The sequence below is a fragment of the Taudactylus pleione genome, unplaced genomic scaffold (genome assembly GCF_031769625.1).
Source record: "Taudactylus pleione unplaced genomic scaffold, aTauple2 ptg000457l, whole genome shotgun sequence".
NCBI lineage: Eukaryota > Metazoa > Chordata > Amphibia > Anura > Myobatrachidae > Taudactylus > Taudactylus pleione.
Genome location: NW_028284859.1, coordinates 143,136 through 159,576, shown reverse-complemented (window position 1 = coordinate 159,576; position 16,441 = coordinate 143,136). Strand labels below are relative to the sequence as shown.

Here is a 16,441-nt window from a genome sequence, read left to right as displayed (position 1 = left end):
CCGACGCCAGCATCCCGACAGGGTTAAAAAACTGACAATGGCCGGTAAGTACCCTAACCCAACCCCTACCCCTAAACCTAACCCTTCCTCCTCGCACCCTTAACATAACCTCCCCTCCTAGTGCCTAAACCTAACCCTCCCCGCACCCTAAACTTCATCTTCCCCATAATGCCTAACCCTAACCCTCTGTTCAGTGCCTAAATGTAACCCCCCTAGTGTCTTACCCAAGCCCTACCCCTAAACCTAACCCTCCCTCCCCGCACCCTAAACCTAACCTCCCCTCCTAGTTCCTAAAACTAACCCTCCCCATACCCTAAACCTCACCTCCCCCCTAGTGCCTAACTGTAACCCCCCTAATGTCTTATCCTAACCCCCCACTAGTGCCTAACCCTCCCCATACCCTAAACCTCACCTCCCCCTAGTGCCTAACCCTAATCTTCCATTCAGTGCCTAAACTTAACCCCCCTAGTGTCTTACCCAACCCCTACCCCTAAACCTAACCCTCCCTCCCTGCACCCTAAACCTAACCTCCCCTCCTAGTGCCTAAACCTAACCCTCCTTGCACCTTAAACTTCACCTCCCCCCTAGTGCCTAACCCTAACCCCCATTCAGTGCCTAAATGTAACCCCCTAGTGTCTTACCCAACCCCTATCCCTAAACCTAACCCTCCCTCCCGCACCCTAAACCTAACCTCCCCTCCTAGTTCCTAAACCTAACCCTCCCCATACCCTAAACCTCACCTCCCCACTAGTGCCTAACCCTAACCCCCTAATGTCTTACCCTAACCCCCCACTAGTGCCTAACCCTAACCCTCCCCATACCCTAAACCTCACCACCCTAGTGCCTAACCCTAACCCTCCGTTCAGTGCCTAAACGTAACCCCCCTAGTGTCTTACCCAACCCCTATCCCTAAACCTAACCCTCCCTCCTCGCACCATAAACCTCACCTCCCCCCAGTGCCTAAACCTAACCCCCCATAGTGTCTTACCCTAACTCCCCCACTAGTGCCTAACCCTATGCCCTGACCCTTCCCATAGCCCCACTACTTGCTGTTGGGATGCTGGCGGTGGGGATGCTGGCAATCGGGATACTGGTGGTCAGGATGCCAGCACTGGGATTTTAACTGGTGTCGAGATTCCAGCGCTGGCATTCTGCTCGCTGGTATCCTGACATCATGCATTTCAACTACCTCCCGCCCCATCACCTTTCACCCCTTTGTACAATATATACTCCCACTGCATCCTTCCCCTATCGCCATTACCACCCCCACAGGTTCCTACTTGCTGTGGTGTCCAGTGAAAGAGGGCTCTAAGCTGCTTACAATAGATCACTGCTGCTGCTCCATTTGGGAAAGAATTCTTTGCAGAGTGCTCAGCCCATCCACACATAGTAGCATCATGAGCAGTTGTAGTGCAATGCTGTCATCTTTTGCACCAGACAATGAAGCAGGGTAAAAGTGATGTCAAGGGGACTCTCCTATTTTATAATGCTGCATTTCTTGGTTGATACGTCAGGACAATGGGGCCAGAACTATGGGACACCCTAATAATCTGGGACTCTGGCAGTTGTCTTATCTGATTCACTATTAAACACCAGTAGCTGCAATTGTTGTAAAGTCCTCTCCATTTAAAAAGGTTTGTTTTGTTTTTTATTTGGACACTTATAACATTGTAAGCATTATTCCAAAGAAGGGTTGATTTTTTTTTGCCATATTTTCTATTTAATGCATGTTTTACTGAAGTAGCTCACTTACCTGTCCTTTTATTACAGTTGAAGCCATGCAATAATAATTCACAATAGTTACCAAATAAATAATAATTATGGTTTATTTGTTAACAATAATACTTACAATTCAATGACCATAATGTCTGGCACCCACACCCATTTTGTGGGAATTGTAAATAAAGTCACATTATCAAATTCTGTTGGATCCCAAGTGAGAAACTCATCCACCCAGGACTAGATAAAGCATAAAGTACAAACTGTATTAGCATACACAGAATACCTACTGTAGAACAGCAAATTTGTTTAGGAGCAATCAATTGGTAATATATATATATATATATATATATATATAATTATATATATAAATATATATATATAAACACCCCATATAATGTCGGCACTCATATATATACAGGTTGAGTCTCCCATATCCAAAATGCTTGGGACCAGGGGTATTTTGGATATTGGAATATTCCGTATTTTGGAATAATTGCATATCATAATGATATATATTGGGAATGTGACCCAAATATATACACAGAATGCAGTTATGTGTTATATACACCTTATACACACAGCCTGCAGGTCATTTTATACAATATATTCAAGAATTTTGTGGCTCAAGCATAGTTTGTGTACATACATGAAATCCATTTATGTTCCATATACACCTTATACACACAGCCTGAAGGTAATTTTATACAATATATTTAATAATTTGTGCTTTAGACAAAGTTTGTGTACATTGAACCATCAAAAATCAAAGGTTTCATTATCTCAGTCATGCCAAAATAATTCCGTATTTTGGAATATTCCGTATTTCTGAATATTTGGATAAGGGAGACTCAACCTGTGTATATGTGTATGTATATATATATATATATATATATATATAAAATAATTTTTTTTATATCTTTCCCAAGCTGGATAATATTCTATGTGTTACAGGAACACTAACACAAATATTTATTTTTCACTAGAATTACCAATAACTCAGTAAATTTGCATATGATACAATAGTTACTGTATTTCTTACAAATAAAAAAGTTTTCAAAAATTAGTTAAATATAAATTACTATAACACAAAAATACAAATATAAAATAATTGTACCTGATTATACCATATGTAAGTTGTCAGTACTTGATTTTTCTCATTCTGGGAGAAGAGAAAAAAAATAAAAACCAGATGCAGGTTTGCAGCAAATTATTTACTAATCACAAAAATGTTGTGTTTCTAGTATTCAAAAATACAATATTTTAAGAAAATATTCTGACACCATATTGAAATAAATAACACATTATTAAGTTGTTTCAATAAAACTAGTTGCAACAAAATTGTGCTGTAGAACAGAACTACTTTGACTTTGGAAAAAAAGTGTTTGTTCTAAATTAGACATTATTACAATCAATTCATTCAATATCCATGTTAAAACTTCTCTATTTGTGGAAGACTACTTTCCTATGTACATATTATCTAATGTACCCTTATTTCCTGTTTTACTGAGAACCCTGTTCCAACTCCGGGTCAGACCCGGAATTTTTGTGGAAAAGGGTTATTATTTACTTCACACATTTTACACCATATCTACTTAGCCTTATTGTCACAATATATTGCAATAATTTTTGTTTGCATTCTACAAAATCCCCAGTCTTATCCTTGACAACATTTTTGTTTATTATTTATGAATTTGGAAATATAGCAGTTCGGTTCTCCTGAAATACAAACATACCCGAACTTTGAGTCGAATTGAGTTCTGGCTTGGATTACTTTTGGAGTTCCAAGTAGAACCAAGACCCAGCTTGTGTCTGCTGTAAATTCGGAAGTCAGATTTAAAAACTGAATCTCGGGTTTTGGATTGCATGTAAATAGGTAAAAATGAAATGATTTTAACCATTTTTATACATTTTAAAGAAATCCAAAACCAAATCTGAACCAAAACTCTTGAGGGTGGTTTTGTCAAAACCAAACCATATCATTTGAGGGTGGTTTTGCCAAAACCAAAACACGGGTGTCCATGCACATCACATGTTAACTGCAGAAACTTCTGTTAGTCCACTATATTCAGTTGAATTGGTAATAGTACTTGGTTTATATATTCTAGAAATAGAGAATAACTGATGTCTCTGGTAACACTGTCTAACCTTTTCAAAAACACTTTGAGCTATTATATGAAATTAGCAAGGAAGACAGCTATAGAAATGTGCAGTATTGGGGCGTGGCCTGGTTACCTAAGATGGCGGACACAACTCTCCTTGACTCCCATCAAACCCGCTGTTAGCCATGGTTCCCTGGCTATCTAACCCATAGAAGCTTCCAGCTGAGCCCAGCGCTGTTCTACCGAACATCTGTGCCACCTGCAGAGCCCTTCAAACCCACTCCAGGCCCCTTTTTTCATTAGGTGCGGCACTCTACTTGGGTTACAGGAGACGCTGGCTCCATCTTGGAATCGGCCGGTGAGCGTGTTCTTCCTGGCCACTATACTGTGAACTACCACCGAGCTCCTGCAGCCCTCTCCTACCTCCGGTGACACCAGCGATAAGTCCAGATGCCCAATAGTCCTCTAGCTAGCTCTATATACCCGCGGCCTAGTCACCGAGGCCTGCACTTACTCCAGAAGCCCCGGCCTCGATTTGGGGGCTCCGCAGATCGGAGCAGTCGCAGTTGCCGCTGGATGGGGCCGTGATCCCCCTGCACCCTCCGGACCCTTGCAGGCTGACTGGGATTCCAAGTGAGGCCACTCATATCCCCAGGGGGCCCCCAGACACATACGCAATCGGACCCGCGAATCGCAGGAGGCCGCCATCTTCCCACAATTTCCCCTGGCCTGTGACCCCCACTGCAGCTGCCCTCCTCCCCAGCGCTGACAGGGAACAGAAGCCTTCCAAGGATGCCTGTATTATTACTAGTCCTGTATAAGGCCAGCCTTTGCCCCAGGACATGCTGACATTCTCTTACCTGTCCTGGCTGTCTCCCTCCTGCTGGATTTGGTCCTCCGCTGTCGGGCTGCTCTCCCCGCCTGCTGTGACTGGCACACGGTAGCTGTCTACATAGAGGCCCCTACAAATTACCAGCAGCTGGGCGCCTTGACACTCCTGAGAATCTTCCTGCGCTGGAAATCTTTCCTGTCGTCTGAGCGGCGCCCATTGCTCCAACCCGCAAGCCTGCTGTGCCACATTATACTCATCGCCTCTTCCCGAGCTGGCTGTGTGCCTCTACCCTGCACAATCCTTTGGCTGCCCATAACCAAGGACCTCTCAATCTGTTTTTGTCTCCTACTGATAGAGTGATATACAGTTTACATTCTCGCCCTGATGGCTGCAATATGTAATAACTGAAACCTCACCCCCTTCCACCCCTAATTAGTACACGTGGAGTTTATTTTCTTTTACCCCCTTATATACCCATATTCATAATGCCTAGAGTGAAGAAATCCTCTGCAGGTGACCTCACACCATAGCTCATGAAATAAAAATCCCAGTCTGACACTAAAGATATCGTGCCGGATTCAGCTCCTGACCACTCTAACTCAGAATCGGAAGAAGATGGCTTTTCTCCCATTACTCGCAGAGACTGTCTTATACTGTTCAATGAACTCAAAGATGTGAAAAAGTCTGTACAGGCTCTTCATACCATGCAAGCAGAAATTACCGCCATTGGTTCCAGAACAGACCAACTAGAACGTAGAGTTGAGGAGGTGGTTACATTCCAACAATCTTACGATGCCAAATTCACACATCTACACCAAGATGGTGCTCAACTTGAAGACGGCCAAGAAGACCAAGATAACAGGGCCCGGTGTAACAATATTCGCATCAGAGGTATTCCTGAAGATGTCGAGCTCCCCCACCTTGAGCTCTATCTCAAAGGCCTCTTCATGCAACTTTCACCCTCTACTCTGGAAGACCACCTGCTCCTAGACCAAGCCCATCGCGTGCTGAAACCGCACTTTCAATCTTCTTCTCAACCTTGAGATGTTATTCTTTGTATGCACTACTTTACAGCCAAGGAGACTATAATGAGAGAGGTTCGAAAACTCCCTTCGATCACCTTTAGGGATGTTACTCTCCAGATCTCTCAAGATGTTTCTCCTTTGACTCTTGCTAAATGTAGGGACTTTAAGCTTCTTACCACCCTGCTTCGTCACCATAACATAAGATACCATTGGGGTTACCCCTTTCTCATTCTAATATGGCACCAGAACCAACTACATGTGGCTCAGTCTCTCCTTGAAGCTCAATCTCTTCTTCCAACCCTGGGTATATCCAAAGAACCTGTCCCTACATCCTCCGTCCCCATCCCCCAAAGGTCTCGACAGACGACTCGATGCCCCCTCCATCAGAATGGTCTACTGTTCCTGCGTTTTCCAAGTCTTCCACTGAAACCTGAGACCCTCTAAAAGGTTTACTGTTACGTCACTTGTGAGGACACTCCCCATTATGAATACTTTATTCTATAGTGTCACTATATATATTTGGAATTAATTTATCCTATTTTTGGAATATTTACAGAGGTTTATGTAATTGTGCCTTGGTGAAGCTCCATTATAATGATTATAAGATATATCTATATATGTTCATGTTGTAACTGTTCGCTTATTACAGCCTTATTTAAACTCTGTTGAACTGTTTATGCGTATATGTCTATCAATCTACAAATCCTGTTTATTAGTTTGTATTGAAGGTTTGTCTGGGATGATTAATCCCTCGATTCATTACCATTCATTGTCAATTATTTTCCATGTTTCTGTTTCTATTGTACTACCCTTACCTGTTTATATTAGGGATGTGCACCGGCCACTTTTCGTGTTTTGGTTTTGGATCTGGATCTTTCTTCGTGTTTTGGATCTGGATTGCTTTTGCCAAAACCACCCTTCCGTGTTTTGGGTTGTGGGTTTTGTGTTTTGGATCTGTATTTTTTTTTAAAAAAAGCAGAAAAACAGCTAAAATCACAGAATTTGTGGGTTTTTCTGCTCCTATGCTATTATTAACCTCAATAACCTTAATTTCAAGTCTATTCTGAACACCTCACACCTCACAATAGTGTTTTTATGTCCAAAAGGTTGCACCGAGGTAGCTGGATGACTATGCTAAGCGACACGAGTGGGCGGCACAAACACATGGTCCATCTAGGAGTGACACTGCAGTGGCAGACAGGATGGCAGTTTGAAAAACTAGGCCCCAAACAGTACATAATGCAAAGAAAAAAAAGAGGTGCAAGATGGAATTGTCCTTGGGCCCTCCCACCCACCCTTATGTTGTATAAACAGGACATGCACACTTTAACAAACCAATCATTTCAGCGCCAGTGTCTGCCACACAACTGTGGCTGAAATGATTGGTTCGTTTGGGCCCCCACAAAACAAGCTGGTAATTAATGTGTCCCTGGACAAACTGGCTCTACGGAGGCAAGATGTCATCCTCATCCTCCTCATCCTCCGGTTCCTCACCCTCTCCAGTGTTGTGTACATCCTCATCCTCACAGAGTATTAATTTGTCCCCTCTGGAATCCACAACCACAGGTCCCTCTGTACGTTCTGGAGGCTGGTCTCCCTGGAAGAGTTGATAATTCATTTTATGAACATCATCTTCTCCACATTTTGTGGAAGCAACCTCCTTTCGCTGACAAGGTTCCCGGCTGCACTAAACACTCTTTCGGAGTACACACTGGAGGGGGGCAACTCAGGTAAAATAGAGCCAGTTTGTACAGGGGCCTCCAAATTGCCTCTTTTTCCTGCCAGTACAGGTACGGACTGTCTGACATGCCTACTTAGATGCTGTCACCGATGTAATCCTTTAACAGACAGACGCATGCTTGTTGCTGCTGCTTTGAGGATGCAGGTGCGGCTACAGCCCACACAATTCACAAAGACAGAAAAAAAAGAAGAATTTTTTTATTGTTTGTGGAGCGCACTTTGAGGGTTACACCACCATTTAACAGACAGACGCACGCTTGTCGCTGCTGCTTTGAGGATGCAGGTGTGGCTACAGCCCACACAATTCACAAAGACAGAAAAAAAAAGAAGAATTTTTTTATTGTTTATGGAGTGCACTTTGAGGGTTACACCACCCTTTAACAGACAGACGAACGCTTGTCGCTGCTGCTTTGAGGATGCAGGTGCGGCTACAGCAAACACAATTCACAAAGACAGAAAAAAAAAGAATTTTTTTATTGTTTGTGGAGCGCACTTTGAGGGTTACACCACCCTTTAACAGACAGATGCACGCTTGTCGCTGCAGCTTTGAGGATGCAGGTGCGGCTACAGCCCACACAATTCACAAAGACAGAAAAAAAAAAAATTATTGTTTGTGGAGCGCACTTTGAGGGTTACACCACCCTTTAACAGACAGACGCACGCTTGTCACTGCTGCTTTGAGGACAGTATCATATGCAGTGACATTAGACTTGTCAGAAATTGTTGGCACGTCCTTCAGACCGGACCACATGTCCAAACCGGCCCTTGACTTATGACACAGGCGCACGCTTGGCGCTGCTACTGTGTTGATGCACGTGCGGCTACATTGCACACAAGTCACAAACAGAAAAAAATTTGTTTTTTAGTTTTTGGAGCACTTTGGGGGTTACTCCATCTTTTAACTGACTTATGGGACACAGGAGCACGCTTGGCGCTGCTCCTTTGTTGATGCACGTGCAGCTACAGTGCACACAATTCACAAAGACAGAAAAAAAAAGGAGAATTTTTTTATTGTTTGTGGAGCGCACTTTGAGGGTTACACCACCCTTTAACAGACAGACCGGGAACCGGGGACACACTACCTCCATCAATTGTCTAAATCCCACTGCACTAATGTCAGATACCGGACGCACGTCTAACACCAACATAGCAGTCAAGGCCTCAGTTATACGTTTTGCTTCAGGATGACTGCTGCCGTACTTCATCCTCCTCGCTAAGGACTGTTGGAGGGTCAATTGTTTAGTAAAAGTAGTGGTGTTCCTACTTCCTCTCTGGGATGATGAACAACTCTCAGCAGCAGCAACAGCACTAGGAGGAAGTGGTTCTTGATCTTTCCCTATTTTATTTTTCTCTGAGAAAGTTTGGTCCTCCATTTATGTTATATTGATATAGACATGCGGCTAAGGCGCACACATACACAGAAAATATTTTTCTATTTTTGTTGGAGACTAGTGCACTTTGTGGGTTACACCACCCTTTAAGAAATGAGCAAGCCAGCCCTTTACTTATGGGACACAGGCGCACACTTGGCGCTGCTCCTTTGTTGATGCACGTGCAGCCACAGTGCACACAATTCACAAACACAGAAAATATTTTTTTATTTTGTTTGGAGTGTACTTTGGGGGTTACAGCACCCTTTAACGGTCAAGCCAGCCGCCCCTTTACTTATGACACAGGCGCACGCTTAGCACTACTTTGTTGATGCACGTGCGGCTACTGCGCATACAATTCACAAACAGAAAATATTTTTTAATTTTGTTTGGAGTGCTCTTTGGGGGTTACAGCACCCTTTAATGGACAAGCTATCCGGCCCTTTATTTAAGGGACAGGTGCACGCTTGGCACTACTTTGTTGATGCACGTGCGGCTTCTGCGCACACATTTCACAAAGACAGAAAAAAAAGAATTTTTTATTTTGTTTGGAGTGTACTTTGGGGGTTACAGCACCCTTTAGCAGACAAGCCAGCCAGCCCTTTACGTATGGGACACAGGCGCACGCTTGGCGCTGCTCCTTTGTTGATGCACGTGCAGCCACAGTGCACACAATTCACAAACACATTAAATATTTTTTTATTTTGTTTGGAGTGCCCTTTGGGGGTTACAGCACCCTTTAATGGACAAGCCAGCCGGTCCTTTACGTATGGGACACAGGCGCACGCTTGGCACTACTTTGTTGATGCATGTGCGGCTACTGCGCACACAATTCACAAACACAGAAAATATTTTTTTATTTTGTTTGGAGTGTACTTTGGGGGTTACAGCACCTTTTAACGGACAAGCTAGCCGGCCCTTTACTTATGGGACACAGGCGCACGCTTGGCGCTGCTCCTTTGTTGATGCACGTGCAGCCACAGTGCACACAATTCACAAACACAGAAAATATTTTTTTATTTTGTTTGGAGTGTACTTTGGGGGTTACAGCACCCTTTAATGGACAAGCCAGCCGGCCCTTTACTTATGGGACACAGGCGCACGCTTGCGCTGCTCCATTGTTGATGCACGTGCAGCCACAGTGCACACAATTCACAAACACAGAAAATATATTATTTTTTTTTGCACTTGGGGGGAGCACCCCTGATGGACAGAGCACCCCCTTGACAACACTACAACCCCTTTAGGACTGGGACACTGCACAGGACTTTGGAGTGGACATAGCCCCTATGGACAACTGACTGCACAACACAGTCCAGCCAGCCCCTATGGACTTTGAAGGAGTGGACACAGCCCCTATGGACAACAGTAGCACAGCGCAGCACAGCACAGCACAGCACAACACTACACTGCACTACACAGCCCAGTCAGCCCTAACTCCCACCCTCCCTCTTCACTGTCCACAGCCGAGTGAGAGAATGGCGCAGACGCGGGTACCTTATATAGGATCCAAAACCCGCGAGACCCTGAAGGCGGGATGATGACGTTTTGCCTCGATTTCAGATCCGAGTCAGGCGGGAAAAGTCGAGCCTGACTCGGATCGGCCTCGGATCGGGGGGGCTCGGGGCTGGAACACTGCACAGGACTTTGGAGTGGACACAGCCCCTATGGACAACTGACTGCACAACACAGTCCAGCCAGCCGCTATAGACTTTGAAGGAGTGGACACAGCCCCTATGGACAACAGCAGCACAGCACGGCACAGCACAGCACAACACTACACTGCACTACACTACACAAGACAGCCCAGCCAGCCCTAACTCACACCCTCCCTCTTCACTGTCCACAGCTGAGTGAGAAAATGGCGCAGACGCGGGTACCTTATATAGGATCCAAAACCCGCGAGACCCGGAAGGCGGGATGATGACGTTTTGCCTCGAATTCAGATCCGAGTCAGGCGGGAAAAGTCGAGCCTGACTCGGATAGGCCTCGGATCGGGGGGGCTCGGGGGGGTTCGGATTTCAGAAATCCGAACCCGCTCACCCCTAGTTTATATGTACCCCTCCTTATACTGTTTTCCATTTTTCCGCAACTTTGGCTCACCTATATTTTCTCCTACTTCTTGTGATCTCCTTCCCTTTTTTGTTTTTTTTATTTTCTATCCCTATACTCCACTTGTACGATATTACACTTTTTTCTCCTCGTAATTTTACTATATTTAAAGCTTATGGGAGGGCCCTATTTTTCTCTATGACATCACTATGGATATTCGGCCCACTGTCAGCACCCATGTCCTTGGACTCCTGTGCCATTTGGCTGGCCTACCTTCATTTTCCCTCACCAATTTTCCTTCCTTCTCAAACAGGACAATCCTCTCCTTTCTATATGCCTGATGATGTGTCACTCTTGCTTACCTCTCCATTTTCAATTGTTTTCTATTCTAGTTTTCCTCTTGACCATCGCACATAGGTCTTAAGGTACTCTCCTTCAATGTGAGAGGCTTCAACAGCTCCCAAAAACATAGCAAACTCTTTACCACCCTTAATTTATACAAAGGAGACTTAGTATTCCTCCAAGAAACCCACTTTTTGTGAAATCTCCACCAGAACTTCGCTCTAAAACCTATCCCATCATCTATCATGCCTGCGACTCTAGGCAGAAAAAATGAGGTGTTGCTATCCTCTTTGCCCGCCACCTCACTTTTGATATTATCGACTCTTATGAAGATAAGGAGGGTGACTTCTTTATTCTTGTGGGTACTCTTAACAATACTCTCTGCACCATTGTCAACGTCAACATATATGCCCCTAATCAAGCCCAGCCTGCTTTTTTTACTAGAATAGATACCATTCTCTCTCATAAACGGCAGGGCTCCCTTATTGTATCTGGTGATTTTAATGCAGTACTGAACCCCTCATTAGATAGATCTACCTCGGGGGCCACTGACTCCAACAGGGTGGATCTCCGTAACTCCAAGGCGCTACTTGATCTCATGAAGTCCCAGCTTCTCTATGATTCCTAGCGGGTTCTAGTGCCTATTACTAGGGACTATGGGCCTGATTCAGAGCCAGACGCTCTCACAAGAGCGCTTGCTCTGAATCAGAACCCTCCTGCCTAAAATTGGAGCGGCCTCCTGGCCGCTCGCATAGCTGTGGGTGACCATCGCGACCATCGGGCTTGCGACGAGACCCTGCGGTAGGGTCTCGCTGCCGCAAGCCCAGGAGTGCTTTTGGCTCTATCAGAGCCAAAAGCACTCCTGGCTGCTTTTGGCTCTAACAGACACTCAGCGCTCACGAGCAGGTCTGAATCAGGCCCTATATCTTCTACTCTGTGCACAACTCCTATTCCCATATACACATGATCCTGCTCAGCCACGACCTAGCCCTACAACTTGTGGATGTTAAGGTCCATCCTCTGATATGGTCTGATCACGCCCCTGTTTCAGCTGATGTCCTTGTCCAACGACATGGTGTTTAAATTATACTATTCTTTATTCTCGTGATACGATCACCTGTCTCAATACGCTTTTTACAGGTTATTTTCAATTAAATGCTCTCCCAGGCACTTCTCCATCCACTCTCTGGTTGGCCCATAAAGCTGTTCTACAGTGATATCTAATTAGTATAGCATCCAAAAGATTTTCTAACTCATACTAACTCCCTCTCCATCCGCCTCCAACAACTGGAGTCACAACATAAACAGTTCCCTAGCCCTTTCCTCCAACAACAAACTTCTCGCTGTTCATCATACTCTCGCTCTCCTTTTTTCCCAACACATGGCCAAACATCTAAAATGGTTGCGTGAAACCTTTTATGAAAAGGGAGATAAAGCTGATAAGATTTTGGCATCTCGGCTCTGTACGACACGAATCCATAGAAATATCCTCATGATTAAAAATTCCAAAAATCTTCTTCATGACCTGGCAGCTCTTTGTTCTGAATTCCAGAGCTTCTACAGTAACCTGTACAACCTGAAATCTGCCTCATCCCCTACTTCCATCCCACCTACTGAGACAGCAATTCAAGAATTTATTTCCGCTGCCAATCTTCCTCAGTTGTCTCATGAGGTGATCCAGGGCTTGAGTGAGTTAATCTCGGAGGAGGAAATCATAATTTCCATTAAACAGCAAAAGTCCGGCAAGGCCCCTGGACCTGACAGCTTTACAGTTGCATATTACAAAAAATGTATGGTACATCTGGTTCCCCACCTGCACTCCCTTTTTAATGCTGTTCTACAGGGGGGTTCCTTCTTTACAGATATGCTAGAGGCCAGGATCGTCGTGGTACCTAAGGAGGGTAAGGATCCGCACAATTGTGCTAGTTATAGGCCTATCTCCCTTCTCAACCTAGATGTTAAAATATATGCTAAAATTTTAGCCAATAGACTTAACCGGTTAATTTTCTCATTGGTCCATTATGATCAGGTTGTCTTTGTGCCGGGACGTCAAGCTCGGGATAATACCCGTAGGACCATAGATTTAATCCATACCATAAATTCCAGGAGATCCCCGGCTGTCGTCCTTTCTCTAGATGCTGAAAAAGCATTCGATAGGATCTCCCGGACCTTTATGTCCCAAACCCTGCGATCATTTGGGATATTGGGAGACTTCCTGACTGGTGTCATGGCCCTCTATTCCACTCACTCTGCTACTGTTTCCATCAATGGCGTCCCTTCCAACCATTTCCTCATCTCAAATGGCACCAGACAGGGCTGCCCTCTGTCCCCTTTGATCTTCGCCCTAGTGATATAACCTCTGGCCTCCTTCGTCCGACTGAACCCTAGCATTCATGGAGTGCAGATTGGGAACTCATCTTCCAAAATCACCCTTTTTGCTGACGACACTTTACTTACCCTTACTCAACCCCGGATATCTTTACCCAATCTTTACAATCTATTAGACCACTATGGTGCACTCTCTGGATACAAAATCAATTTTTAAAAATCTGAGGCCATACTCCTCCATATCCCCCACCAGGACGCTGAGGCCCTTAAATCCTCCTACAGCTTTAAATTGCAACTTAGGAAATTAAATACCTTGGGGTCTTCCTGACATCCCGTTATCAACATTTATATCAGGAAAATTTTCCCCAGCTTTTTACGAAACTACAAGCGGATCTGACTTCCTGGAAATGGCTTATACTCTTGTGACAGAAAACAGAAAACACTGAGCGCAAAACAAATTAGGTCAATGGTCAAAGAACCTCAAAAGTCCAATAAAGTGTGAAAATATCAGTCTCGCAGGGTGAGCATAAGAATAAAGGACCGTATCCTGAGTGTCTCTTTTCTCAATTTTCTATGAATCTTCAGTTGACAGCTACACTCATAGATTCTTCAATTTTCTCTCGAGTCAATAATCCATTGTCATTCTGTCATTTCTGTTTTTAAGGGTATTTGTGGGGGACTACCCATTTACACTGTTCAGCGGCATTACCAGTAAAGCGCGGTTCTTTTACACCTTTTCACATCTGGCTTATACACTCGTGGCTGGGCAGGATCATCGCATTCAAAATGACTATTCTCCCTAATTGGCTCTACCTTTTCCAGACCCTCCAAGTGGCGGTTCCCTCCTTCAAAATCTTCAGAAATAGAGGTCTCCCGGATTTTAAGCTCAACTATCTGGCTTCACATTTTTCCCAAATTGTTTCCTCTTACTCCCCCCACGGAACATCCTCCTGGCTTGATATTGAATCCAAGTTCCTGAAGAAGGCTAACCAGCTGCTACGCGTTGGACAGAGAGTCTTGCACACACCATCATCTTCATTGATTTATTGCCAGCGAATCCACAAATGAACCCACTGAATTCGTCCGGCACACAGCATATGTGCACACCCGGAGCTGCATAATAGAACTACATTTCCTAAGTCTCCCCACTGGCTGGTAGGTCGAGCGGCCGGCCGCGACATCAGTCAGCCGGGACCACATGACTGCCAGGAAGCGCTGGCTCCGTCTGACGTCGGACAGCGAGTGTGTAATGCGGCACACACTCAAGCAGCAGGCAGCAGGTCGATTACCACCAAGAACAGTGGAGGATTGTGTTGTTTCACAGGACATAGGTGTGCTATATGCACACAATCCCCTCTAACAACAATTACTAGTCCCAACCATTTTGGCACTAGAACCCTCTGTGTTCCATCCGGCATCCATCATTATCCCCCTTCCTTATACCTTCTCCCCTTCCCACCCTGCATCAGGTGTTTAGCAGACAAGGAGCACTGTGACTCCATAATAACTCTGCAACTTATAAATAAATAAAATACTCACAATTTGTACTTAGTTATCTCTATTCATTTATCTCAATACCACATCATCTTTCAAGCGCAGGCACAACTATTGTTTTTTTGATATTGAATCCAGCTATATTAATTTCCCAGACCTATCTTCCCTATGGGGCCTACAAAAGAAACACAGTTCTCCTCCCTCTAACCTTCCTCCAACACTTAAATTCCTTCTACACATATGGGTCTTATACTCACTTAAATTTGATATTACCACTCCTATATCTCCTCTTACCCCCATATGGTGTAACCCCAATTTCCCCCCAGGTTTGCATACGGCCCGCATGAAATCATGGATAACAGCGTCCCTTAAATTTCCTGCTGATTTTTGTTCACAAGGGCTCTGGCTCTCCCTCCCAGACCTACAACTTCAATGTCCAACCCAATCCCTAAACCCCTTTGAATATTTCCAAATACGAAATTATTTAGGTTCCCTACCACAGGCCCCACTTCTCCGCGACCTCACCTTGTTTGAACAACTCTCTAAATATTGCCCCATGTCTAAAGGGATGATCTCTAAAATATACGGCATTCCTATTGATGCTGCTCTGCCTATTACTAATCCCCATGAATTTTCCTGAGAGATAGATCCTGGCCCTCCACCTGACAAAGAGGCTTGGGACGACATGACACTGACTGGCAATTGCTAAAACCTCTATCTCTACCCGCCTTAAAGAAACTTCCTACAAATTGTATTACCGTTGGTACTATACCCAAGTACGACTCTCCCATATTTTCCCTTCTGCTTCACCCCTTTATTGGAGAAACTGTGGCCTCTGAGGTACCCTAGCCCATATCTGGTGGACCTGCCCAGCTCTTGTACCTTTCTGGACCTTGGTTCATGCTCTTCTGAACACTGTCTTTGGAGACCTGATTCCGAAAGACCTATGGACTTTCCTTTTAAGTTACCCCCCTACAGATCTCAGCAAACGCTCTGTTAAATTGTTGTCCCACATTTTAGTTGCTGCTAGAAGTTTGATTGCTCATAACTGGAAAAACCCTTTTCCATCAACCCTCTCTGCCCTAAAATCACAAATCCGACATACAGCGGATATGGAAAACATTACCTACTATCTTCATGATAGAGGCCATATGTTTTCTCAGGTTTGGGCCCCGTGGCTCTCATACGATAGCACTTCGCCACCTCTGCTCCCTGCGCTCACTGCCCACATATGATTTATGCGCGATGGCTGAATTTCCTTAAATTTCCTGCTGATTATTGTTCAGAAGGGCTCTGGCTCTCCCTCCCAGACCTATAACTGCAATGTCCAACCCAATCCCTAAACCCCTTTGAGTATTTCCAAATATGAAATTTTTTAGGTTCCCTACCACAGGCCCCACTTCTCCGTGACCTCACCTTGTTTGAATGACTCTTTAA

General features: G+C 44.6%; 1 protein-coding gene across 1 annotated transcript in view; it reads right to left on the bottom strand.

Moving 5' to 3' along the window:
- LOC148504737 (5-hydroxytryptamine receptor 3A-like) overlaps positions 1–16,441 on the bottom strand; it is a 60,138-nt gene that overhangs the window by 19,149 nt on the left and 24,548 nt on the right. The window contains exons 4-5 of the mRNA XM_088448512.1: positions 2,837–2,881; positions 1,850–1,959 (exon numbers count right to left, since the gene is read on the bottom strand). Coding sequence (XP_088304638.1) covers positions 1,850–1,959; positions 2,837–2,881 — 155 coding nt within the window. The remainder of the gene's footprint in view (positions 1–1,849; positions 1,960–2,836; positions 2,882–16,441) is intronic.